Source organism: Melopsittacus undulatus, chromosome 9 (assembly GCF_012275295.1).
Source record: "Melopsittacus undulatus isolate bMelUnd1 chromosome 9, bMelUnd1.mat.Z, whole genome shotgun sequence".
NCBI lineage: Eukaryota > Metazoa > Chordata > Aves > Psittaciformes > Psittaculidae > Melopsittacus > Melopsittacus undulatus.
The window spans coordinates 1,169,472-1,195,708 of NC_047535.1; the positions used below are offsets into that span (position 1 = coordinate 1,169,472).

The 26,237-nt window shown below is 54.9% G+C and overlaps 2 protein-coding genes across 3 annotated transcripts in view; both read right to left on the reverse strand.

The window, feature by feature from the left end:
- Positions 1 to 10,531, reverse strand: part of GLCE (glucuronic acid epimerase) — a 40,498-nt gene extending 29,967 nt beyond the window's left edge. The window contains exon 1 of one of the 2 annotated variants that reach the window (XM_034066350.1): positions 10,468 to 10,531. The gene's annotated coding sequence lies outside the window, so the exon portion shown is untranslated. Of the gene's footprint in view, positions 1 to 10,144; positions 10,203 to 10,467 lie in introns of those variants that run through there. The other variant, XM_034066349.1, reaches the window with a different exon arrangement.
- A 6,688-nt stretch (positions 10,532 to 17,219) lies between these two features.
- Positions 17,220 to 25,922, reverse strand: NOX5 (NADPH oxidase 5). Its single transcript, XM_034066245.1, has 16 exons — positions 25,803 to 25,922; positions 25,167 to 25,317; positions 24,543 to 24,753; positions 23,611 to 23,836; positions 23,015 to 23,168; positions 22,096 to 22,271; positions 21,815 to 21,997; positions 21,014 to 21,146; positions 19,746 to 19,888; positions 19,326 to 19,454; positions 18,789 to 18,833; positions 18,397 to 18,521; positions 18,129 to 18,213; positions 17,887 to 17,986; positions 17,617 to 17,783; positions 17,220 to 17,399 (listed from the first exon to the last, which is right to left on the reverse strand). The coding sequence occupies exons 1-16, from the start codon at positions 25,920 to 25,922 to the stop codon at positions 17,268 to 17,270; spliced, it is 2,280 nt and encodes a 759-aa protein (XP_033922136.1). The 3' UTR covers positions 17,220 to 17,267.
- Between the last annotated feature and the right edge of the window lie 315 nt (positions 25,923 to 26,237).

The following is a 26,237-nucleotide window of genomic DNA, read 5'->3' on the forward strand; positions in this document are numbered from 1 at the left end:
AGTAAAACCATTCCAAGTGCTGCCATTCCAGTGCTCAGTCCCAGTACAGCTGGGTTAAAGTGGTTATTTAGACTAAAGCCAGGGCTCAGTTTAATACTGATCACTTTGTTCTAAAGGGTGGGTGCAAAAACATAACATTATAATGCTGAAACTGAGTTATTTCAGCCCAGAACTGTCTCCAACCCAAAGGACCTGCCTGCCTCTGGCCACCAAAGCCAAGCATGGTTTCATTGGCATCTTGTTTGCCCCCCTCGCTAGGCTTGTGAGCCTCATCCATGCAGCCCAGTATGGGAGATCAGGAAGCCAGGGGCTCCCCATCCAGACTAACTTCAAGTGTGCAATGCAGAACAGTGGAATAAGAACGTTTTAAAGCACATCCCAAGAGAAATGATGACAAACAGCAGGAGGCTGAACACACCTGGATACCAAGGGGACCAAACTGTACTTGGATACCAAGGGAAAGGGGTTTGCAGGATGCAGAAACGACAGCAAACACCATGCAGGATGTGCTCCCTGGAAGCAGAGGAGCAAATACCAGCAGAGGGCACTCGGAAGCCAAGAGAGAACAAACCCACTGTGTGCAGGACATGAGGATGGCTCTGCCAATGCTTCCATGGATCGGGAATTGTGCCTTTTAGTCCTCAAGCAGTCACAAAGGCAACACGTTTGATCCATGGTCTGATTTCCATGCCACAGCCACTGCCAGCTCCCGTTTGGATGGGTCTCTGTGATCCCATGTGCTGGACACAGGTGGGTTTGCTCTGATGGCAAAGCCCAGAGAAGAAGAACCCCAGGGAACCCTTTCCCTTTGGGAATGGTTTAAGGGGAAATGTGCATTGCTATCAGTCCCAGGGCTGTTAAAGGAGGAGCATGCCACAAGGCAAGCCTCCCGTTAGGTACATTCTACACTGCAGCATCCCGCAAGGAAAGCTTAAATCCTCTTGGAAAAGTAGACAACTTCACAGCAGCCAAACCTGAAATTCCCTTTAGGCACTGGGAGCTGCTCCTGGGTTTTTAGGCTCACACAAGTGGGTTTTAAGGCAGAACCAGAACGTGCCATTGCTAAGCCTGCAAACCCAAGTCCTGTATGTGACTGCTCCATCCCAATGGCTCCATCCTGCAGCCACTACACCCTTAGCAAACAAGAGAGCAAACCTGCCTGTGCCAGGGCTTGAAGAGTGAGGTTTCCCAGGCAGCTCCAGCTCCTGACCCCTGAGGCTGGTAAAGACACAAGGCAAGCAGTCAAGTGTTGGAGAAACCCAGCAGCATCTTCAGCCTTCCAACCCCAAACCAGCCATCAGAATGGGATGGTTCTGCAAAGGATCCGAAAGATTTTGTTTTCCCCAAGCCACCAATACTATAAAATAGTGCAAAACTAAGAAGCATTTAGAGACTTGAGAATGACAGCCTTAAAAAGGGGAGAACCTGATGAATCTCACATCTCACTCCTGCATGAAAGCCAAGTGTGGCATACAGTTAAAGAACACCTCGCAATCCGCATTGCTATGGAGCCTGCAGTGATGTGCAGCCCATTTGCATCTCTATTACTCTATAAATTCTACAGTGCACAAATACCAGGAATACTTCACTGTTCATGAACCCCGATGCCAGGATTTGCCTTTCCGAGGAAAGGACTGTGCAAAATCCTTTCTCTAGAGCGAAACATCCTCAGCTCTGCGACCCAAATTCACCTTCTCTATGTGTAATTCTTTGGTAAATATAAGGCACCAGATGTTTGCTTCTAAAAGTAGTCTGAAGATCCCAGATTGGTTTGGATTGAAGGGACCTTAAAGCTCATCCAGCTCCAACCCCCTGTCATGGGCATGGACACCTTCTACTAGAGCAGCTGCTCCAAGCCCCTGTGTCCAACCTGGCCTTCAAAGATCAAATATAAGCACTAGATGTGCATTGTGAGTGACTTTATCTGCTTTACACCAATAGGGATACATAAACTCCTGTCCAGAGCAGTAATAAACTACTCCTGGAGTGATAAAAAAGCCCTCTATGAAACACCCAGTGGAAGTAAGACCTGTCCCTATTGAGGAAAGCATCTGGCAGACACGAAGCCCAAAAGCACACCTTTTTCTCCCCTCTATCCATCCATTCTCACCTCTCAGCAAGGTGCTTCTCCTCTTTCCAACCAGCATTCAAGGGGTTTGATACTGCAGGTTAAAACTGTGCTTGAGCAGCTCATTTTGCTATAAAGCTATTGCCCCATCACAGGGAAGCAAAGCAAATACACACCTCACACTTAACCACAGAGTTAAACGTGAGCATAGCTCCTTTCTTTTTCCCCCTGCGATCTTACTTAGTATATTAAGCAAAGGAATCCAAGTGTTGCATTAAGTTCTCCATAATTCACCACTTTCCCTGATAACAGAATAGAAAGAGTTCTTTTACAAGTCTAATTCCCAGCAGGCTTCATATGAACATTCTCCGAGTGCTGCTCATGCTTAAGAACAGGCATTAAACAGCTCCAGCATTTGATGTTTGGAAACAAAGTCACCCATCTGCCAAGGGCTCTGGAAGCAGTGAGCACCACCAAAGCTTTTCCGTTCTAAACCCACTTCATGGCAAAGAACAAATCCCCAGACATGCAAAGCTTCAAGCTTAAAAATAACCCTTTCCCCTCCATCCTGGCTCTCCTTAGGAAAGGAGTTTGTTTCCTGGGAAGCACCAGATTCCCATTGCAAAGAGGCTGGAGTGCTCAGATCTACCTTATCACAAGGAATAATGGCATTTATAAATGAATCCCAATGCTTAAAAATAACTGACCTACTTTGCCTGGCCACCAAGGATTCACAAGCAGCCAAGCTCCGAGTTACCACCGTGCCAATGGAAGTGTGAAGGTGTTGCACGTCAAGCTGAGATCTCACAGCACAGGCAGCTGCCTGCAGAACCTCACGGCAGGGCTGGCTAAGCCTCCCAGTTCACTTCCAGTTACCTCCATCAGGCTTCCTCAAGCACCAAGTGCCACAGTCCAGCTGGCCCTGGCATCCACAGCATGATGTTCTGCTCTGGAGGCACTCAGAGGTTCAGCTACAGAGTGGGGATGTGCAGAAAGCTTCTTGTCTGCTGAGGGAAGCACTGGAAATAGCTCAGAAAGATGAACACTACATCCCTTGGTTGCAATGTGCCCATAGAATCATGGAATGGTTTGGGTTGGAAGGGACCTTAAAGCTCCTCCAGCTCCAACCCCTTCCACTGGAGCAGCTGCTCCAAGCCCTGTGTCCAACCTGGCCTTGAGCACTGCCAGGGATGGGGCAGCCACAGCTTCTCTGGGCACCCTGTGCCAGCGCCTCAGCACCCTCACAGGGAACAGCTTCTGCCTCAGAGCTCAGCTCAGTCTCCCCTCTCTTGGGCAGGTTCAAGCCATTCCCCTTGGCCTGTCCCTACATCCCTTGTCCCAAGCCCCTCTCCAGCTTTCCTGCAGCCCCTTTAGGCACTGGAGCTGCTCTCAGCTCTCCCCTTCAGGAGCCTTCTCTTGTCCAGGCTGCCCCAGCCCAGCTCTCTCAGCCTGGCTCCAGAGCAGGGATGCTCTATGGCCTCCTCTGGGCTCCGCTCCAGCAGCTCCACATCCTCCATGAAGCTCAGGACAGGCTTCCAAGCAGAGGGGCTGGAAGAGAAGCCCAAGAGCAGGTCACAGGGAGCTCCCTCACTTTGGGGACCAAAGGCAGCGTGCTCGGGATGGGGAACATCCTGGTGCTTGTGAGCCCACAGGCATCCGGAAGCATTTTGGAAGCTGAACAGCAGAGATCCATCTGTAGCCCCACAGAGCGAGTGCTGGGGTCCTGCTCTGCCTGAGCTTAGGGGTGACTGAATCCTCACCCTATTTTAATCCTAAACCCCTGCTGCCTTGAAGTCACCAGCACCATATGGCTGAGCAGGATGCAGCTCTTCCTGCCGCCCACCCAAAAGCCACAGCTCCTCTGACAGCTTCACTTCCTGGGAATTCAGGTTCTTCTGGAAGAGGACTCAGTGCATGAATTAGAGCAAATCCCACTGACAGGCGGAGGCAGGCGGCTGTCAGCACCCAGTGTGTGCATCCCCAGCACCACGGCTGTGGGACTGGCTTCGGATGGAGCCTGCTCCAAAGCCACCTTCTCCAGTGTGGATTTGCCCCATAGACAAGGGGGGAAGCACCCTAAACCTATTATGAAATGAAGCAGAGGTGCACAGCTATTTAAGCAGCAATTAAAAATCCACCCCAACAGCTACAACGCACTCAGCATCTTCCTTGCCTCATTCCTTGTATCTTCAACCAGCAGAAAACCCTTCGAGCCCTGGAGAATCCCTTCCTGCACGTGCATATTCCCTTTGAGGACACCCAGAGGGGCCCAGCAGCAGGCACACATCACCCAACGCTCCCCTTCTCTGCACCATGAGATATGGGATCTGTTCTGGTTTCGCAGCCACATGCGGATGTATTGAAACAAAACCCCCCAAGCCCAAACCACACTGAGGAAACGACCTCTCCCTTCCCCCAGAAGATGCTCTGATCTCATTTGGTGACATTTATCATTAGGAAGAGAAGCATCTGAAAGCCCTACAAGGAGACGAAAGCTCCTTAGGGGTTTTAAGAAAGCCTATATTAAACAGCAGAGATGACAAGAGCCGATTATCCCCGAGATGCACGGAGTGGTTAACACAGCCTTAGTTTTGCTCAAGAACTTGATGAAATCTGCTCACAGACAACATCACAGCAGCTTTCTGTGGTCAGCTTCACGTCCATGAATAAAGCATGGAATGGTTTGGGTTGGAAGGGATCTTAAAGCTCATCCAGTTCCAATGCCCTGTCACAGGCAGGGACACCTTCCACTGGAGCAGGTTGGTGTTCACCCATTCCAAGTGAGCAATACAACCAAATTCCTATTTCCTCAAGTGGTTTTTTTCCCCCCAGGAAATACTTGGGATCTGTTGGTATTGGTGAGAAGATTTAAATGGGAAATTCAAACATTCCTTAAACAGAACAATGGGGAAAATAAGCTCGTTCTGTTCAGATTTAAACTCCCTTTTTTCCCCAAGGGAATGAAACCATCAGCAACAGTTCTTCAGGAAAACCAGACCCCGGAAGGAACAGGGAAATGATCACTTGTGACACGGAAACCAGAGCTTAAGAGGCACGGAGCTGCCTTCCCAAGCACCAGACACACTGAAGTCGAGCTCAACCTTTGGTATCTGCAAAGCTCAAACACAGATCCCGATTCCTCACCTCCGAGGGCAGCCCCATGGCCTCACCGGCTCCCATTGCTCCTCATAAACAGCTTCTGTGCCGGAACCATCTGGAATTTCCTGCATAACTTAATACAATTAAAAAGAGGAAAGGAAACACACAAACAGCCCCATTTCCCTGTTAGAGCAGCCCAGGGATGCTCCTTTCAAACCGGCCTCTTCTGAGGGCTTCTGTCCAGAACACAGCCTGAGCCCAGCTCACAACCACCCCACCAGGGACACAGGGAAAGCTCCAATACTCTGGAATAGGCTTTGTTTTTCATGGCAAGAAGAGGACTGAAGCCACTTGAGAAGCTAAACCAAGCGTTAACCTTCCTGCTCCCCACCACACACATGAGATCAAGTGCTCTGCCAGCAGCAAGCCAAGCTCATTTCACGCTCAGCCACTTCAGCTCTGTCCTTCCATGGCCTTTTCATGGGTCTGTGCATTAGCCCTAAACATTCTGAAGCTCAAGCCTAAGTGGGTTGGGTGTTTGAGGGGCTAACCTGGCTGTGCTTACACCTACAGCTGCTTCTGGTACTACTGGATTAAGGATTTCATTATCATGAAACAGGGAGAGCATCATTCCTGAAAGAGCCAAGAGTTAATGCTCCAAAGTCTCTATCCCGGAGTCACTGCATGGGAACAACACAGGGATTCCCTGAACATCTCCATTTCCAACAGTGTGACTATGGCCAACAACCAACCCCAGCTCCTGAACCCGTGGCCAAGCCAATCCATTCTGTGATCAGCAAGCTACCTGTTATCTAAAGCCTGTAAATCAGATGTTACACAGTGACACCAGCCAAGTGGCTCCCATAGCAGGGGACAGAGGCTGATCTTTAACTCCTAACACAAGCAACACAGATGAGGAGCAACCAAAAGGTGCCATACCTGAGATGAGCCACTAATTTAAAGCTCATTGCCTTTGGAATGAGCAGCCAGTTTGCTTCAGAAGGATCTCATTGCCATGCATTCCTCTGTCACCTCCAGTGTTTCCAATTCACTATTGACATTTAGCAGGAGCTCTGAAGGTTATCAGGTAAACCTGGTTAAACATTACCTAGAGCACTACAAAGTCTGTCTGTGCTGCCCCAGGTTTGAGCCATGCTCCACTCACACTCAAGGCAAGAGCTGAGGCTCACCTGTGGCTCAGTTGGCACCAAGATCAGCAGTGAGAGGGATGGTGAAGCCAACAACCCACTTCTCACACACAGAGGAGGTGCCACCTTCCAGCGCTGAAAAGACACCAACAAGGAGCAGGAAGCAAAAAGGATGCCAAGAGGAAAAGAGGGGAAGAAACAGAAGCAAGAGCTGTGATTCTGGAGCACAGGGGCAAGGGGGAGTCAAGCAAAGCAGTGAGTGCTGAGAGGAAGCAAATTCCCATTTCATTCCAGTAATGTGAGGTGAAAATCCAGTGAGGCTGCAGGAAAGCTGAAGTTGCACAAGGGTTACTGGCACAAGGAAATACTTCCCAATTATAAGTGCTGATTCCACAAATTGGCTTTGGAAGCATCAGAATTTTAGCATTAAGGGGAAAAAAAAAAGGAAAAACATCACAAAATGGTAATATTGTAAAAAAGGAACATCTGACACGTTAGGTCTGAAGCACAGAGCTAAAGTGATCATGGGATGGTTTGGGTTGGAAGAGACCTTAAAGCTCATCCAGCCCCAACCCAGGGACCCCTTCCACTGGAGCAGCTGCTCCAAGCCCCTGTGTCCAACCTGGCCTTGAGCACTGCCAGGGATGGGGCAGCCACAGCTTCTCTGGGCACCCTGTGCCAGCGCCTCAGCACCCTCACAGGGAAGAGCTTCTGCCTCAGAGCTCAGCTCAGTCTCCCCTCTCTTGGGCAGGTTCAAGCCATTCCCCTTGGCCTGTCCCTACATCCCTTGTCCCAAGCCCCTCTCCAGCTTTCCTGCAGCCTCTTTAGGCACTGGAGCTGCTCTCAGGTCTCCCCTTCAGGAGCCTTCTCTTGTCCAGGCTGCCCCAGCCCAGCTCTCTCAGCCTGGCTCCAGAGCAGGGATGCTCCAGCCCTCGCAGCAGCTCCATGGCCTCCTCTGGCCTCGCTCCAGCAGCTCCAGGTCCCTCCTGCACTGGGGCCCCCAGAGCTGAAGGCAGTTGATGAGGCAACTGCTTTGAAACCCAGCAGAAATCAGATCTTGAAGCTTTGACTGCGGCTCAGACATGAAAGCTGCTTCATTAAAAACATACCCAAACACGCAAGGAGAGTTTAAGAAGCACCACAAGTAGATGCCTTTTAATCTTCTGCCTCAATTAAGTGTTCAGAGAAGGAGAACGACTTTAGATGTAACCTCAGTGAAGTCCAACTTATTATTGCCCTTAATGAAGGAGTAGAGATCCTGAAAGAAGAAAGGAAGAAAGAAGAAAACCACCAAAGACCACGAGGCAAAGGGACCACAGTGTCCTGGTAATCACCTCTTCATGCTACAATACATAGGTGACCACTGCCAACCATTTTGTGTGCCTCTTTGGTTTAGTTTCACCCCCATTTACCTGTTTCTCTGGAGCAGCCACCTCCTGCTTACTGCAGCCTGTGCCCTGCCCAGTGACTTGTGCTCCTCTCTCTTCCTGCTGGAGTAGCCCTATAGACTCAGCATTACAAATGGGAGCGCTATTGTTAAGGGATCAATTGGACAATGAAGGAGCTAAGGACACTTGTCTTACAGAAAATTACTGTCAAATGCTGCCAAACCCAGCTTTCTGGGCCAGCAGCCAGACACTAATCATTCCAGGTCCCGACTAATTCCTAACTGTGTAACACGCTGCGTGGTAAAGAAAAGGGGCCACTTACTCCAGGCTGTGCTTCAGGATACCTCCATTGATCGCTACAGAAAGGACATAGCCATCATCCCAAATGCAGGCAGGGATGCTCTCACCTCCTGAAAAGCAAAAGGACTTCCCCAGGCTCCACCTGAAGGGCCCTGTGCCAGGATGTCCTCATTGAAACAAGTCCTTGTTCCGTATTAGAGCTCAGTGTCAAGAGCCATTCCACATGCTGGGCAGACACAAGGAGACGTGGAAGCGATGCTGGGTCTCTGTAGGAAGGGATTTGCTCCTATATTTGTACCTGGCTAATGGAGGTGCCTCTGACCTCAGCTCTGTTTGCTGATCCCTGACTGGATGTGAAGGGTTCGCAGGTCACTGAAGTGAAAACAACGCCTTCGAGTACACAGAGTGCAATAAATCCCCCACATTTCACAACCATGCCAAAGAGCATCTCAGCAGGGCAAGAAGCCTCCACACACGCATTAAATATTGTTAAGGCTTGTTCCAACCAGCCAAGTTAGAAGCACATGTCCTTAAAAGCCTTTCCTGCTTGGCCAGTTCTAACTAGCAGAACTATTAACCACTGGCAGCTCCTGTATCTCATAGAACAAACCAAAAGGCTCAAGCTCCCGAGTCAAAAGGGTAAAAACCACCCCAAAACTTCACACTTTTTGGGTTGTGCTCACCCTGAAGCCAACAAACACCATGCAGAAGGAGTTGATCACACTCCTGTACGTACACTGATCCTCTTGTACTACCTGGAAGGTATTACAGTCCTGCTTAAAGGCAGAAGACATCAGGTAAAAGTCTGCATGGTGATACCATGCCAGGCATCCTTCTTGTGCTTCTTCAAACAGGCAGAACAGCCCACAGAGCATCAAAGCTGTCTGCAACTACTGCATAAGCACACCTTGTGTTCTCCTAACTTTGCATTCCAGTGCCCAAAGTCTCCTTTATTATGAGACATCTTCCACACTTCCATAGAATCACCAGGGAATGGTTTGGGTTGGAAGGGACCTTAAAGCTCCTCCAGCTCCAACCCCTTCCACTGGAGCAGCTGCTCCAAGCCCCTGTGTCCAACCAGGCCTTGAGCACTGCCAGGGATGGGGCAGCCACAGCTTCTCTGGGCACCCTGTGCCAGCGCCTCAGCACCCTCACAGGGAACAGCTTCTGCCTCAGAGCTCAGCTCAGTCTCCCCTCTCTTGGGCAGGTTCAAGCCATTCCCTTGGCCTGGCCCTTGTGTGAATTCCACAAGCAAAGGAGAGCACAAACAGGCCACATCTCTTTGAATTAAAACCCATTAAAGAAGAGTAAAGAGAGCAACTGGTCCTGTACTAAGGCACCTCCATCACCCTCCTCCCCAATGCATTCCTATCAAAGCCGATTCCATCCTGTGGCACCTGCTGCTTGGAGGCCGCAGAGATCCCTCACACGAACAGGGCTGGAGGTGACTGGTATCCCCCTGATCCCAGCAGCACCAGAAGGAGCTCCAGGGCTTGGTGTGACACAGTCTCACTCACCTTAAGCTCCCAGGGAGGACCTAAAGAGGAAGGCAGCATCCCAAGCAGAGCTCAGCTTTAGGGACACCTGATGAGCAGCTCAGCCTCACCATGCCTGCCTCCGTGCTGCTTTCCTTACACCTTGGGCCCGATACAGCCCCATGCAAAGCACCCTGATGGAGCAGGAGCGCACCCACAACAGCAGAGGAACAACCCGGGCCCCAGCCAAGCTGCCCCAGATGCTCTGTACTGGGAGCCGACCCAGCGACATCCATCCCTTCTCGCCTTAACGCTGATGAAACCCCATTCCTCATCACCCCCCGGTGCACTGGGATACCGGGCACCTCCTCACCCATCGCTCTGCCTCCATGCACGGCACACACCGGCACCCGAGGCCTCAATTACCACCATTAACCCTCGGGAGCCCGGTTCTCCTTGACCCGGCGGGTGGGAGCCCCGGAGCCCCCAGCACCGGCGGCGCAGGGTGAGGCCGAGCCCGGCTCCCTCGGGCAGACCGAGCCCCGGGGCCGCTCTCACCGGGGACCGGGGCCGCTGGGGCCCAGCGGAGGGGACATGGAAGGGTCCCCGGGGGGCAGCGGAGGGGCCGGGGCCGCGGGGGGCGGACGGGGCCAGACCGGTTCCTACCTGCGGGCCTCTGTGGCGGCGGAACCCGAGCGCCGGGCAGGAGGGGGCGCACGGAGCTGCAACGCCGCGCCACGCCTTCCTTCTGCGCCACCAATAGGAGCGCAGGGGGCGGAGGCCGCAGCCAATAGAAGATCGGGGGGCGTGGCCCGGCGGCTGTAGCTACCAATGGGAGCTCCGTGACGGCGGCGCCTGTGAGGCGGGGAGCGGCGGCGGCACCGGGGACACCGGCAGGGCCGTGCCCGCCCCTCCCACCCTCCCTCCGGTGCTCAGCCCCTGTGCACCCGTTCTCCGTTCCCCCTCCCTGCCCACCAGGCCAACCCTACCTGCGGGCTACCGTAGGCACGGACACCGGGGAGCACCGGGGCCCACCGGCGCCGTGGTGCCCGGTATGGGGGGGGGGGAACGGGCCACGCCCCGCCCCGACCTCCCGCGAGAACCTCGGCTGTGGGCGGGGCCTGCCGCCAGCCAATGGGATGCGGCCGGGTCGGGGGCGCTGCTGATTGGCTACTCGGAGCCACGCCCCCTCGGCGGCGCACACGTGGAGTTAGGGGCCATCGAGGGATGTCATTGCACCGATTTTGTCAGGTTTTAACTCAAACTGAAGGTGATGACTCAATACGTGACGTCAGCAAGATGACGTCAGCATCCTGCGGTGACACAGTGACCTGTGTGCCACTGTTCTGTGTGTCCCCAGCAGCACAAACCTCACCCTGCCAGGGACATGTGCCAAATTCCCCCTTTTTTAGCCTTTTCCTGCAGTTTCTTTTCCCAATGGGAATGACCAACCAGCCACTGGAATAATGTCCCCAGCGAAGGGTGACTCCCCAGCATTGGACACCAGTAAGGACAGCACACTGGGACATCCAGCCTAGGTCACGCTGTGCCTGGACAGGTTGGAGCAGGGAATCCTTGAGGTCCCTTCCATCCTGATATTCCATGGCTCTGCAAGGCTGTTCCAGCAGCACTCGGCCCTCCAAGGGCTGGCTCCTGCCCTGATGTGCGTGCACAAGATGCTGCCCCTTGCAACACCTCCTTTGTGTGTTGCAGCCTTGTCCTCTCCATTCCTGCCCTGCTCCCACATTCTGGCTTTGCCATGAGCTCAATCCCCAGCTCCAAACTGCCTTTGCCCAGCGCCGGTGCTGGGACAGCATGGGCTGGATCTCGGAGCAGGGACATGAAGCTGCTCAATGCTGCAGGGCTGGATCGACGCTCCCAGCCTGGTTTGGGCTCATGGACTCACCCAACACCATCCAACCCCAGCTGCCTCTGGGTCTTTTATACCCTACGGGCTTCCCATGGCCCCTAAAATCCAATGGTGGATTTTGAATCCCCTGCCTTTAAAATAACCAAGCAAGAAGACACCAAACGAGTGCCTTAATGCCAGCATTACCTTCATTATCTCCATTATCCATTAGCAGACCCAGGAAGGGTGAGGACTCCGCATTGCCATGTCCCCTTCACCACCTCACCCTGCGGTTGCAAAGCAAGGTCCTCTGGTCTTATCTTCCCCAGGCCAAGCAGAAGAGCCTCAGCACATGGGGAGCAAGGAGGTGCATGAAGCCCTTGACATGTTGCTGGGGTGCACTTTAGGAGGCAAGAACGGGTATAAAAGGTGGATGCTGACCTTTGGTTATGTTGCATGAGGTGCTGAGGGTCGGGTGCAGAAGGGAGCTCTCAAATGCTGGGATTCTGATGGCTTTGCAAAGAGGGAATAGTCATAAAGAATTCCTCTTTCAGCTGGACCCAGGACTGTTTCCATAGCAATAAACACACGCACACCCTGCTCCTTTGTCAGTTAGGCTTTAGACTTATTTATCACACACCATGGGTACGCAATCACAGGGTAGAACACCAGAGCTTTGAAGGTAAGGAAAGGGTTTTCCTGCTGCTGATGCTCTGGATGTGCAGAGGGAGTGGGTGCCGGAGCCATCCACACTGGGATGCTTCCATTGCAAAGGAGATCAGCATCCCAGTGATGCTCCCACAGCCTCAGAAGTGGGGCAGGACTCATCTGTGCTTTCCTGGGAGAGGTTCCTCAAGTGCTGCTCAGGAGGGGATGTTAAAGGGATAAGAATCACCAGGTTCCATCATTAAATGGAATAGAAAGGATAAAGCATCCAGGTAAAACTTGGAGGCCCCTTTCTGCCCACTCCGTGCTGCTGGGATGGCACATCAGCTCTCCTGTCTTGCTCAGTGCTTTGGAGGCTCTCCAAAAGCAAACAGCATCCTCAGCATGCACTGTAAAGCAATACATCAGGTGCTGTTGTTCCAACACAGGAGTGATGTGAGCGGAGGCCCCGTCTACCCTAATGCATTTAAATAGAGCTTAAAAGATGCAGCTCACACGCCAGTGTGAAACAATTTACATTGCAATTACTCTCTTGTTCCAGATTAGCTGCTGGGCCCTGTCTGCTGAACCCTTCCTTTCCTCCAGCCCCATACCCAGCTCAGCTGCTCTCCTGCACCAGGCTCTAAGCTGATGATTCATGTATTAATACGTGGTTATGAGATGCCTCCTCTCCCTCTGCTGCTGCTCCTGTCTCTGGCAATAGGAGGAAATGAATTCTTAAAACCTCAGGAACAAAGCGTCTGTGTGTGGAGATCAATCCTGCTCCCATTGACGTCAATGGAAACGTTTCCATCAGCTGCAGGATTAGTCCATCTATCGGGTGTTATAACCTCACCAAGCCCCATGGAGTGAAGGGGGAAGCTCTGTTAGAACCACTGGTGGGCATTAAGCGGCTGTTCAAGTTGTTGCTCTATAGAGGGGCAAAGCAGCTACTGGGGCTGTGAGCAGGGGGTGCCTGTGTTGTAAGGAGCATCCATGCCCGCACAGGGACCCCCAGCTCTGCCCATGGGGCTGGAGCGAGTCACTGCTCTGTAAGTAACTCCTCTGTAAGTAACTCCTCCACCTCCCCTAGAAAGGAGGGGATGGAGCAGGAAAAAGCATCCCCCCCACTGCAAATAACCAGGGCCAAGGCTGGAATCAGCCCCTCCAGCTGTGCCCAAGGAGGGGTCTAACCACCTGGGCATCAGCAGAGGGGAAGGTGCTTGTTGGGCCTCCCCGGATACCGTGTCCAGTTCTAGCCCTGCTGTATAAAGTAAGATGCGGATGGGATGGAGAGGGCCACAAAGATGATCCAAGGAAGGAAAGGGTGAGGGAATTGGGGCTGTCCATCCTGGAGAAGAGAAGGCTCAGGGAGACCTTATCCCCATGTTCCAGTATCTAAAGGAGGCTACAAAGAAGATGGAGACTCCCTCTTTACACAGAGTCCCATGGAACAGAGTAGGGGTGATGGGCACAAGTTATTCCTGCAGAGATTCCTACTGGACACAAGAGGAAAGTGTTTCCCAATGGGAACAACCAGCCACTGGAATAATCTCTCCAGGGAAGCGGTGACTCCCCAGCACTGGACACTGTTAAGGTTCAGCTGGGACATCCAGTCTGGGTCATGCTGTGCTTGGAAATGGTTGGACCAGATGGTCCTTGAGCTCCCTTCCAACCTGGAATTCCAGGACTCCAAGATTTGCTGCTGCCTTAATATGCAGGATCCCAACTCCTCCTTGTTACATGGTCCTCCATCCTGTCCCTCTCAGTCCCCATCTCCACCAGTCTGGGACCAGTCGTGCTGGGCACAGTGGGAGCAGTCACATCCCCTCCCTGTACACCGTTTCCCACCCGAATTCCCAGCTCTGGAGCATCTCCCTCCCCATCCCACTGGGCAGAGGGAACAAAAAGACCCAGAACTCACCATTCCCCTAATGAGAAGCCACAAACTAAGGAGCTACCACCCAAATATTAGGAGTCGCATCATAATGATGTCAATGAAATCAACACCAATTTAGCAGCAAAGGTTAATTACAGCGAGTGAAGAACCTGATAGACAAAGTGATGCTCCAGCAGTTGGGCAGACTAATTGAAAGCTAATGTTGCTCCTAAATTGAATTTCAAATGAATTTTACATCCATAGTTCATTTCACTAATTTCATTCCCTGGATCCTGTAATTTGTTGGCAGTGATTGATTACTTAAGTGAATAATATCTATGTACCAGGACCACTTAGTAATAGAACATGCCAAGTGTGATGATACTGTTCATAAATACAGTTTCTTTAGGGTTTCCTGCTCTGTCTGGGGTCCGGGGAGCTGGGATGTGGTGCTGGAGGAGCAAAGGGCTTTGGGCAGTCATCAGCTCCTATCTCCTTCACATGGCACATTTCATCCCCTCACAAATCCTCCTTTTCATTTATCCATGGATGCACTCTGTGTATTGAGGGCTTATGAAGGGATATCCCATGCAAGAAGTGCCTTCAACCAGCTCTCTCCAACCCCAAACCCAGCACCGAGCCCAGCATCCCAATGCCATCCCAACACCCATCCCGATGCCATCCCAACACCCATCCCAATGCCATCCCAACACCCATCCCGATGCCATCCCAACACCCATCCCGATGTCCTGGGCTCCATCCCTCATTGGAACCCCATCGTGTGTTGCTGCCTCTCCTCGGTGGCTCTGGAGCATCCGTTGCTGCAAGATGAATGCAATTATATCTTAATCAGATTGGAATCCAGGGAATGATGCGCTTTGCATCCAACCAACAATCAGCTGTTGCTATGCTACAGCCCCAGTGTAATCACAGTAATGAAGCCAGCCAAGGGAAGGCATTAATCAGGAGGCAGATCATTATCCAGCCTCACCCCCTGCTTCCCAGCTTTAACATGAGGAACACCCCAAAGCAAGGCAGATCCCGGGATCCAGGGAGCAGCCCCTCTCTGGGTACCATTTCCCATCCCAAAGCAAGGCAGATCCCAGGATCCAGGGAGCAGCCCCTCTCTGGGTACCATTTCCCATCCCAAAGCAAGGCAGATTCCTGATCCAGGGAGCAGCCCCTCTCTGGGTACCATTTCCCATCCCAAAGCAAGGCAGATCCTGGATCCAGGGAGCAGCCCCTCTCCGGGTACCATTTCCCATCCCAAAGCAAGGCAGATCCTGGATCCAGGGAGCAGCCCCTCTCCGGGTACCATTTCCCATCCCGGTTGTGGCTCGGTGGGATGTGCTGCCTGTGCCCCACTGCTCCAGCACCAAAACCCCAGGAGCAGCATCAATTCCTACCCCCATTCCACATCCTTTCATCATTTATTCCTCAGATCCAAAGGAAACCCCTGACGAAGCAGAGATGTGCGATGGAAGGGGAAGGGCTTCATCAATCTTTCATGGCTGTGGCTGGGATGTGAGCAGCTCCGGATTCATCCTGTCAGCACTGACCTTGATGCTGCCTCCATCTCCCCTTGGAGGTGCCCACCAGCGATGGGAAACATGCTGGGATGGGAGTGGGAGCATCCCTCCGGGATGCTTCATGCTCCAGGGCACCAAATGACCTCCCATAGCGTGCCAGGACAGGGAATGCCAGCCCCAGAACATGAGGAGCATCCTGATCCCTCCCCACAAACCATGTGTGTGACTGGAACAGGCCACTCCACATCTCCATGTCCCCAAACAACAACACCTTCCTATAAAGGGAAAGGCAAAGCAAAACCCACCCAGCTCCCATCCCCATTCCAAAGCATCCCCAAGCAAGGCTGCATGATTCCCATCAGGGCAGCATTCCCGAACCTTAGGGGATTTGTGTGATTTCCCCCCAGATTCCTCACAAAGAGCTCCGTTTGCCTCTCTTGGTGGTGGGATTTGAGCCTGGGAGCGCTTCAGCCCTGTGATCCAGTGGGATACGGGATGGGAGGGATCAGCAGCAGACACATCAGGATTCATTCTGCTTCTAATTGCCTCAGAATGTGGGGTGAGCTGTAATTAACTCTTATGATCAAGAGGAGGTTCTTCTTTGCAATGGGAGCGCATGGATGCAGGAGCGCAGCATCCCTGCATCCCATCGCTCCATGTCCGGTTATTTCCCAGCAGGAGGCTGCAGCTGAACGGATTTACCCTTGGAGCTTGCATCATCCCTGCATTGAAACAACCCCTTTAGTTACGGTGCATGGGCTGCTGCTGTGGTGATGCTGGTACATGGGAGCCCTGGTCCGTGCGGCTCAGGATCAGCCTATGGGATCAGGGATCACATCCAGGTTCTGTTTCTTTAGCAAAGCCCATGAGCAGGTTTGGCTCTGCATGAGCCTTCGCTCTCCCCATGGGTGACTTTGCCATGGGATGAGTGTCTCATCTGCATTCATCCTTCCTGTTAACACCAAAGCATCAGCGCATCAACCTATAAGAGACCCTATAAACCAGCCTCATGTCACCATCTGATCTGAGCACTGGTGGATCCCTATGGGGCCATCCCTGCATCCCATCAGCCATCCCGAGGCGGATGGGCTGTACTGGGCACATCCACACAGCCTGTTTTAGGGTGTAAAAGGAAACAACAGCTGGGACAGGACAGGGGCTGCCCCATTATGGGGCTTGGCAGAAGGATGCTGGGAAAGGAGCAGCCGGAGCTGTTGGGGCCGGGCTTGGGACCCGCTCAGCCGGCACGGCCCGGCCCCCGTTACCGAGGCTGCAGTGCCCTCCTGTGGGCATCCCACAGGGCTTCCCCATCCCAGAGCCCTGCGAAGTGATGCAGGACTCTGTTAACCCCATCCCAAAGCCTTGCGAGGTGATGCAGGACCCCGTTCACCTCATCCCAAAGCCTTGTGAGGTGATGCAGGACCGGGTTCACCCCATCCCAAAGCCCTGTGAGGTGATGTAGGACCCCATTTCTCCATCCCAAAGCCCTGTGTGGTGATGCAGGACCGGGTTCACCCCATCCCAAAGCCCTGTGAGGTGATGTAGGACCCCATTTCTCCATCCCAAAGCCCTGTGTGGTGATGCAGGACCGGGTTCACCCCATCCCAAAGCCCTGTGAGGTGATGTAGGACCCCATTTCTCCATCCCAAAGCCCTGCATGGTGATGCAGGACCCTTGTCCCATATGGCTCCAGGACCCCATCCCATCCATCTCAAAGCCCCATGACCCAACCCAACCCCTTCCCCTCCATGCCCCCTGCTCCGTGTGCATCCCACCCTCCCCAGCTCTGACCCAGCACCCCCGGGAGCCACCGCAGGCAGTGAATAAGGATCCGTCCATGGAGCCCATCACCCTGCATCAGGCCTGGTGGTGCAGGCAGGGCTGCTGCTAGAAATGCTCATTGAAGAAGAGGAAGCCGAAGCGCTCGCAGTGCATCCTGATGACCTTGGCAAGCGTTGGTGAGCCGCAGAAGAAGACCTGGACCTTCCCTTTCTTCTCCTCTGCCACCTTCCCAAACACCTGAGGCGAGAGGAGGTGATGGCAAAGCCCTGCCTGCATCGGGAGCTGCTGCCTGGCACAACCCCATGGTCCTGCGATGCTTCCCTATGGCAGGAAGAGGCTTCCCCATGTCCGGATACCCCTATGGGTGCATTGTCCTGCTCCAAAACATGGCTCTCCGTGGTGTCCCCACAGGTTATGGGCACACATATCCCTTCCCATGGGTGATGCCACTCACCTTGCTCCAGTCGGGGCGGCCGGGCTGGGTCCTGGTGCGGAGCCCGGTGATGGAATCCCTCTGCTCCTTGGCTGCCAGCAGGTCCAGTGCCAGCTGCAGCCCGATGCCCTTCATGTCCTGCTTGCCCAGGGCCGAGGTCATGTACATGTGCAGCTCCAGGAAGCGCCCTGAGTGATCCCAGGGATGCTCATGGATTGATCCCAGGGATGCTCATGGATCCAGCCCCATACCATGGGCACAGGGACTGGGGTATCCGTGGATCCCACTCACCTCCTGGCTCCTGCTCAGCCTGCTCCATTTCCAGCTTGGTCAGCAGGCTGACGAACCACTCAAAGTGCTTCTGGTCCCGGTTGATCCAGATGAAGTCAACCTGGAAGGACACAGCAGCTCCCCTGTCAGAGGGGACTGCATCCAACCTACACCTGCTGGACCGCAGGGATGCTCATGGGGTCTGCAGCCCTCCTGCATCCACCCTCACCCTGGTCCCAGACCCCCCCTCCATCACCTCCTACCTTCCTGAGGGTCATCTCCTCATCCCGCAGGTCCTCACACCATGAATAGTGGCAGCTGGGGCAGCTCTGCTTCCGCCGGCGGTACCTGCATGGGCAGACAGCCCTGCCTGCATCCCTTGGACCCTACAGACCTTGGATAGAGACCTTGAGCCCTTGCTCCTCACCAGCTCTGGTTCATGCCCATGGCTAACACAATGTACATCCCATCCTGTGCCTCCCAATGCTCCCCCAGCACATCCACAGCCTGAGCTGCTGCCCCAGCACCAACCTGTACATGATGCTCTGCAGAATGGAGGCGAAGGGGGTGATGCCGATGCCGGCCCCGATGAGCACAGCGTGCTCCGAGGTGAAGATCCTCTGGGTCGGGGTCCCATAGGGGCCATCGATGTAGCACTGGGGAGATGAGAAACTCAGGGAGCACTAAGGCAGCCCATGGATGCTAAAACAACTCTTAGGCTGCAGGTAGGAACAGGCTTATGGAAGGCAGGGAGACTTTGTGGTCTTTTATGGGAGTGTTATGGGAGCAAAGGAAGAGGAGGATGGAGCCATCCTGTAGCACAGGGTTTGGATCAGCCCCATCCATGCACACAAATGGGTCCCCCCAGGGATGCTGAGCACAGCCCTGCTCACCAGAGCAGGGAAGGACCGAGCATCCCTCACCTTGATGCTGCAGAGGCGATGGGGCTCCCCCTGCCTGGTGGAGACCTGAAGGTGAAGAGAGCCGTGACCTCCTCCTCCTCACCCAAACCCCTACATGGCAGATAAAGCTGAGACCCTGCTTGTTCCCGAGGCTGGGATTTGGGGTGGGTTTTCCCAGCTGGGATGATCCAGGCTGCACGTGCACTTCCAGCCGCATCCTTTGGGATGCCTCTGGTGGCACATCCCAACATCCAGCAGTAGGATCCTATCACCTCATGACACCATCCCTTTGAGCATTGATTCAAAGGTCAACTATCCCAATCCCCACATGAGCTGGGAAGGGAGGAACTGGATCACAGCAGCTGGGATGATGGGAGCAGGTGTGGGGAAGCACTGCTCACCAGGGGACAGATGAAAGCAAGAGGGTGACAGAGACACCCATCAAACCCAGTGCATGCAGATGCTTTATGTGCCAGGGCTGCTGCTCCAGCCCAGACACAATTGATATCCCGGGAAGTCTGCATGGCAGGGATAAGGGCCTCTAATGGATGTGCTCACCCCTGATGATGGGTCCTGCTCTTCTGGGGCAGCGGCACCAGTGGCTTTGTATGAGGTCAACTGAACGGCTCCATCCTCATCCATGGCCATGGACACCTCATCTGAGCCAGCTCCGCTGCAGAGACCTTCCTGAATCCAAGCACAAAGGCATCAGTGGTGCCTCATCCCGCAAGGTCATACGGCTTCAATGGAGAGAGGGGGATGCAAAGTCATAGGATCAAGGCATGATTTGGGTTAAAGGGACCTTAAAGCTCCTCCAGCTCCAACCCCTTCCACTGGAGCAGCTGCTCCAAGCCCCTGTGTCCAACCTGGCCTTGCTCCTCCCATGCTGCACAAGCCCCTTGCAGGGGATGTGCATCCCCAGTGCCCCCAGCCTGGTGCTCCCCATGCAGCTGAGCATGGAGCTGTGCCCACACCAACCTGTGCCCAGCACTGGGCTCTCCTCGCCCGCAGGCTCCTGCTGAGGGCTCTGGGCTCCGGGCTGAGCGATCCAGGCTGCTGGAAGTACTCATAGAGCTTGGTGGTCCACTGGCCCAGGGCCCTGATGTGCAGCCAGAGGGTGTCTGTGGGGGGAGTGGGGCATTGGGCAGCATCCTGTGCATGGCACTGCCCTGCAGCCCTGCCCTGTGCTGGTCCTGGGGCCTGCAGCAGCCACAGTCATGGACAGGTGTGGGTGGGAAGGAAGCTTTAAGCTCATCCAGTTCCAGCTTGTGCCTCAGAGCTCAGCTCAGTCTCCCCTAGGGCAGGTTCAAGCCATTCCCCTTGGCCTGGCCCTACATCCCTTGTCCCAAGCCCCTCTCCAGGTTTCCTGTAGGCTCCCTTTGTGCATTGGAAGACTGTGCAGAACCAGGTGGCCTCCCCACTAACATCCTTCACAATCAGTCCTTGTACCTTGCTTGAAATAACCCAAGTACCTGACTTGATACAGCACAGGCAGAGATGGAGGTAGGTGAGCTGAGGCGTGCATGGACACACACTGCCCTGCTCCATAGTATGGACACCTCTTCGCAGGACCCTCAGAGGGGATCCAGCCACCCAGATGGGGCTTGTGTGATGGGAAACATCATCCCAGTGATGGCAAACATCATCTCAGGGATGGCAAACATCACCCCAGTGATGCAGAACATCATAAAGTAATGGCAAACATCATCCCAGTGATGCAGCACATCATCCCAGTGATGGGAAACATCACCCCAGTGAGGCAGAACATCACCCCAGTGATGGCAAACATCACCCCAGTGATGCAGAACATCATCCCAGTGATGGCAAACATCATCCCAGTGATGCAGAACATCACCCCAGTGATGCAGAACATCACCCCAATGATGCAGAACATCACCCCAGTGATGCAAAACATCACCCCAGTGATGCAGAACATCACCCCAATGATGCAGAACATCACCCCAGTGATGCAGAACGTCACCCCAGTGATGCAGCACATCATCCCAGTGATGGCAAACATCACCCCAGTGATGCAGAACATCACCCCAGTGATGCAGAACATCATCCCAGTGATGGCAAACATCATCCCAGTGATGCAGAACATCACCCCAGTGATGCAGCACATCACCCCAGTGATGGCAAACATCATCCCAGTGATGCAGCACATCACCCCAGTGATGCAGCACATCACCCCAGTGATGCAGCACATCGAGGTGATGCTGTGGGAGCTCAGGACCAGTGCTCACCTTGCTGCTCAGGCGCACTGCTGATGGTGAAGGGATGCCACTCATAGGAGGCAATGGCCGGGATGTTCAGGTAGATGTAGTCACCAGGCTGGAAGTGGAAGAACTGAGGCCTCTCGATCACGAGGTGAGTGACCTGCAGGGAGCAGAGACCGGAAAACCGGGAGCATCCAGTGGGAACATCAGCCTGGTCACTGACAACCAATGGTCCTTCACCAGCCCACGACCACCAGGTCCAGGCCTCCCATGTTAAACAGTGGCCAGCATGAGAAGGGCAGATCTGACCTAAGGAAGGGGTTTATTCCCCTATCCCTGCCCAGCTTTGCCATCAAACCAAAGCCTCAGTTAATGCTGGCCTCAAGCAATGATGTTATAGGAGGAAGTAAGTGTTGCAGCGTTTGTGCCTTGCCTCTGAGTTCAGACCTTCTTTTACTTGAAAAACAGGCAAAATCTCTAAATAACAAAAAATAGTGGCTTGCAAATGAAGAGGCTGCTCTCACCTCTTGCTGCAAACATCCAACACAGCCCAAACCCCAAACCTACATCTCTTCCATACAAGTGATTCATTGCACCCCAGTGCATGACAGGGGAAGCACCCAACACTCTCCTCCATGTCCCACTGTCCCTCCTTGTCCCCTGCCCTCAATAACTTCTGTGGTCAGTGGTAAAGTGCTTTCCTCCAACCTATAGGATGCTTTGCAAACAGGGAAGGTGTTTGTGGGAATCGCAGCTCCTGTATTCCCAATTGGACACAAGGAGGGTCCTGGGAGGGAGGTGGGAATGGGATGGGAGATGGGCACAGACCTTGGATGGGAGCAGGTTGACCTCCACGATGCGCAGCCCCCCTGCCCTCCTCCAGGCCAAGCCAAGCACCTTCTCCAGCACAAAGAGGCAGCCGGGAACCACGAACCACTTCCAGAAGTGGGGACCATGCAGGATGAGGAGGATCCAGATGGGGATGTAGGAGAGGTGGGTCCAGTAGAAGACCTGCAGTGAGCATCAATTGAGGGCAATGCATGGAGCCATATGGCGCATCACATATGGGTCCAATATGGGGGTATTCATGGACCCACATCAGGACCCACCTCAAAGCAGCCGCTCCGTCGCACGCAGGGGCTGGAGAAGGCAGCCATGGGGAGCAGCAGCACCTGCAGCAGCAGCCCCGTCTGCGAGGCTGTGCCCCATAGACCCCCCATGCCTGGCTGTGCCCGCAGCAGGTACTCGGTGAGGGCAGGGTGCCCATCCTGCTGTGCCAGCCTGCCTGGTGTGGGGCATGGAGGGGGGCTGAGGACCTGGGAGGGTGCTGAGGCACAGAGTGAAGCTGTGGCTGCCCCATCCCTGCAGTGCTCAAGGCCAGGTTGGACACAGGGGCTTGGAGCAGCTCCAGTGGAAGGGGTTGGAGCTGGATGGGCTTTAAGGTCCCTTCCAACCCAAACCAGTCTGGGATTGGTTCAATTCCATTCTCCCCTTGCTCTGCTGTGGGGTGGGGGGGTCCATGGGGCACAGACCCCACACAGGAGCTCCATGGGGATCATCGGAGCCCATCGCTGCGGGCCGGGATGCCACTAGATGGGGGTAACAGACAGTGCATGGGCTGCACAGCACCGTGTGCCCTGGGCTGCCAGCACCCGGCCCAGAGCCTCACAACCCCCTGATCTGTGCATCCCCCTCACAAGCCTGAGCTGACATCTGCACCCCATGGGTGAGCATCCCCTCTATGGAGGGTGAGCATCCCCTCTATGGAGGGTGAGCATCCCTCCTGGCACACACACATCCCCTTCTCCAGGGCATCTGCATCCCCCAGCACATGAGCATCCCTCCTATGGCTCGGTCCAGGCCCCTGCATCTTTCCACCAGCACCCTGTGGGTGATGCTCCTGCACCAAGGGGTCTTCCCCCAGCAGGACTGGGATGGGGGACCCCCGCAGTGCTGATGGGGCACATTGGAGTGGGTCTCACCCCCAGTCAGTCCATGTCCCCCCCATGCCCAATGGCTGTTACTCACTGAAGTTGGCGATGTGAGCACCCGTGTGAGCAGCTGCCAGCACCAGCACCACGTACCCCACGAACTGGTGGAACAGGATGTGCTGGTCCAGCGGCAGCACCTTGGCCAAGGGGGTGGCTCTCAGCCAGGTCAGGCACCGCCGCAGCATCAGCACCTTCAGGTGGGAGAGGGGCAGTCAGGGATGGGAGAGGGGCAATCTGGGATGCTGGGGGCATCAGGGATGGGAAAGGGACTGTAGGAGATGCTGGCGGGCATTGGAGATAGAAGAGGGGCAATCAGGGATGCTGGGGGCTATCAGGGATGGGAGAGGGGCAATCAGGAATGCTGGGGGCTATCAGAGATGGGAGAGGGGCAAACAGGGATGCTGGGGACCATCAGGGATGGGAAAGGGACAGTCGGAGATGCTGGGGGCCATTGGAGATGGGAGAGGGGCAATCAGGGATGCTGGGGACCCTCGGTCTCCGGAGCCAGCTCCCTGCACCCCTGTGCCGAGCCCCAGGGGCATCAACCAATGCCCCATGCGCAGTCCCCATGTCCCGCAGAGCCCCCGGTCCCCGGTCCGCAGGGGCTCTGTGGGGCTGAGCCCCCTCACTCACAGCGAGCAGGGCGCAGTTGAGGTTGAGGCAGTGTCCGCAGCCGCGGGCCAGCGCCAGGCTCCCCGCGTAGCGCTGCGCGGACAGCGCCAGCAGCGCCAGGTTCAGCCCCGCGTAGGCGCAGGCGCAGCGCAGGGATGCGCGCTGGTTGCGCCAGAACGAGCGGCGCAGGCAGCGCGGCCGCGGGCGGCGCTCGGAGCGCGGAGGAGGCTTCAGCCAACGAGCTGCACTGGGGGGAACGGCACTGACTGAGTGGGGAGGGGGGACCGCATCCAGCATCACATACAGCATCACATCCATCCTTGCACCCTGCATCCATCCCTGCACCCATCCCTGTACCCATCCCTGCATCCTGCATCCATCCCTGAACCCATCCCTGCATCCATCCCTGCATCCATCCCTGAACCCATCCCTGAACCCATCCCTGTACCCATCCCTGCATCCATCCTTGTACCCATCCCTGTACCCTGCATCCATCCCTGCATCCATCCCTGTACCCATCCCTGCACCCAGCATCGCATAATCCCTGCACCCAAGCCCAGCATTCAGTGTGGCATCATCCCTGCACCCATCCCAGCTCCACCCCTGCGTCCAAGTCCAGCACCAGTGTGGCACCAGCCCTGCACCTATCCCTGCATCTGAGCACTGTACCAATCTCAACACCATCCTTGAGCCCATCCCTGAACCCATTCCTGCATCCAAACCCTGCACCAAGCTTGGCATCGTCCCTACATCCATCCCAACACCATCCTTGCACCCAGCTTAACACCATAAAGTGCCCCAGTTGCTCCCAGTGGTACCTCATGGTCTGAGCACCCCATTAGACCCCTCATGAGAGCACAAACCCCATGCTCTTTCCTCCATTAAGGATGAAGATGCTCACAAGGGAACTCCCACCCCTGTGGGCCACTCAGAGGGACCCTCAGCACACACACCTGATGGTCAGGTTCTCCATGACCTCCGGGCATCCCTCCAGCTGCTCCCTGAGCTCCTCGAAGGTGATGGAGCCGCTCTGGTCCTTGTCAGCGGCCTCGAAGAGGGCCGAGGTGAGGTCCGTGAGCCTCTCCTCGGGCAGGGCTATGGTGCTCTCCCGCAGGCACCACCGCAGCACCAGGCGCAGCTCATCGGGGTCAATGGAGCCGCTGCCTGCATGGGGTGAGCAGGGGGTGAGCAGGGGGTGAGCAGGGGGTGAGCAGGGGGTGAGCAGGGAGCCGGGAATGCCACAGAACCCGGAGACACCTTCACTTTGTACCCTTAACCCAGGAATTCCCAGCTCGCTCCAAGCCCCTGTGTCCAACCTGGCCTTGAGCACTGCCAGGGATGGGGCAGCCACAGCTTCTCTGGGCACCCTGTGCCAGCGCCTCAGCACCCTCACAGGGAACAGCTTCTGCCTAAGAGCTCAGCTCAGTCTCCCCTCAGGCAGGTTCAAGCCATTCCCCTTGGCCTGTCCCTACATCCCTTGTCCCAAGCCCCTCTCCAGGTTTCCTGCAGCCCCTTTAGGCACTGGAGCTTATTTGCTATAATAACCCCCCAAATGAACGTGGTTTTCACCATCTCACCATCCACATCATAAACCTGGAAGAGGAATCTCAGCTTGTCCATCTCACTGCCATGCACCAGCAGGCTCAGGGCTCTCAGCAGCTCCTCCAAGCTGATGGTCCCACTCCCATCCGCATCAAACAGTGCAAAGAACCGCTCAGCAAAGAAGGACTGCAGGGATAGTACAGATGCTCTCACAGGGAATGGGATGAGCTTCACCAGCCCCATCCCAGTGCTGTAGACAAAGCAGTTGCCACCAGCAATGGGAATTGCATGGCAAAAGGTGAAAGTGATGGGGAAGCCCAAAAACAGGAGGGAGGGATGAAGGGGGTATTGGCACTGCAGCAGGAGGCATTGCCTGGGGAACACAGGGATGGATGGGGCAGCAGAGAGGGGATATTTGGTGGGATATTTGGCCTAACGTGTTAAAAGCAGACTGAACATCCAATCGATTTTACATTGTGGATGGTTAACTCAGGTTTTCCACTCCTGTTCACTGCACAGCACCATAGGATCATAGAATGGTTTGTGTTGGAAGGGACCTTAAAGCTCCTCCAGCTCCAACCCCTTCCACTGGAGCAGCTGCTCCAAGCCCCTGTGTCCAACCTGGCTTTGAGCACTGCCAGGGATGGGGCAGCCCCATTGGGAGCCCTCACCTCCTTCACCTGCAGCGCTGCTTTAAACCCCTTCAGGTCGATCTCCTTGTCCTGCCCTGCGATGCTCCCGAACTGCTTCCTCACCCAGCGCAGCCACTCAGCATCCTCAGCCTCAGCCATGGTCAGGGCCCTGCAGCTGATAGGCAGAAGGGAGGAATAAGCCCCTCAAAGCACACACACAGGATGAGCAGAGCTCACCCAGGCTGTGGGCAGAGCAGCCATGGGGCTCACAGCCCACCCCAAAGGGGCTGTGCAGGCAGGAAGGGTTCTGCTTTGCTCCCTGCCTGCCCTGCGCAGTCTCCTTTACTCATCCATCATCTTAAGCTGGTCCATGGGGTGCTTGCCCTGTGCCCCCTTTGCACAACCAAGCAGCATTGCACAGAACAACATGAGCTTGTGCTCAGTGAGGCTGAACTTGTTCCATCCTCCCCTTAA